Genomic DNA, 470 nt, shown 5'->3' with positions numbered 1-470 from the left:
CTGCAGCAGCGCACAGAGCAACTGTCCCACACCCTCCACACCGCCGCCAGGTGGGCAAGGGCCTGGGGAAGGGTCCTCCATCATTCACCCGTTGTCATTGCCACCACCATTGTCCCCTGTCGCCGGCATGAGGCACGCTGCGCTCCCGCGTGGCACCGACCCCAGCACAGACCCGTCCTCCCAGCACCGGTAGCCCTGCCCCACGCCACGGCACAGCACCGGCACAGCACCGGCACAGCCCCGCCATCCCCGTTACCTTCTCCCGCTGCACCAGTTTCTTGTAGACGGAGTCGGGGAAGGAACGGAGCGGGCAGAACTTGCCGGTGCCCTCGGCACACATGAAGACGCCGTTCTCGTAGACCACACGTCCGCGGCTGATGGTGACCAGGGGCACCCCGTGGCACCGCATGTTCTCGTACAGGTTGATGTCCCCACCCTGCACCTGGGTGCTGGCTGAGATGGTCCTGGGC

General features: G+C 66.6%; 1 protein-coding gene across 1 annotated transcript in view; it reads right to left on the bottom strand.

Annotated features, from left to right (window-relative positions):
- Positions 1-256: 256 nt before the first annotated feature.
- Positions 257-470, bottom strand: part of DPYSL5 (dihydropyrimidinase-like 5) — a gene marked incomplete at its 3' end in the record, with an annotated part of 3,579 nt that continues 3,365 nt past the window's right edge. The window contains exon 9 of the mRNA XM_010137860.1: positions 257-464. Within this exon, the coding sequence (XP_010136162.1) occupies positions 257-464 (208 nt within the window). The remainder of the gene's footprint in view (positions 465-470) is intronic.

Source organism: Buceros rhinoceros, unplaced genomic scaffold (genome assembly GCF_000710305.1).
Source record: "Buceros rhinoceros silvestris isolate BGI_N320 unplaced genomic scaffold, ASM71030v1 scaffold20810, whole genome shotgun sequence".
In the NCBI taxonomy this organism is placed as follows: domain Eukaryota; kingdom Metazoa; phylum Chordata; class Aves; order Bucerotiformes; family Bucerotidae; genus Buceros; species Buceros rhinoceros.
This window is presented reverse-complemented; position numbering and strand designations above follow the sequence as displayed.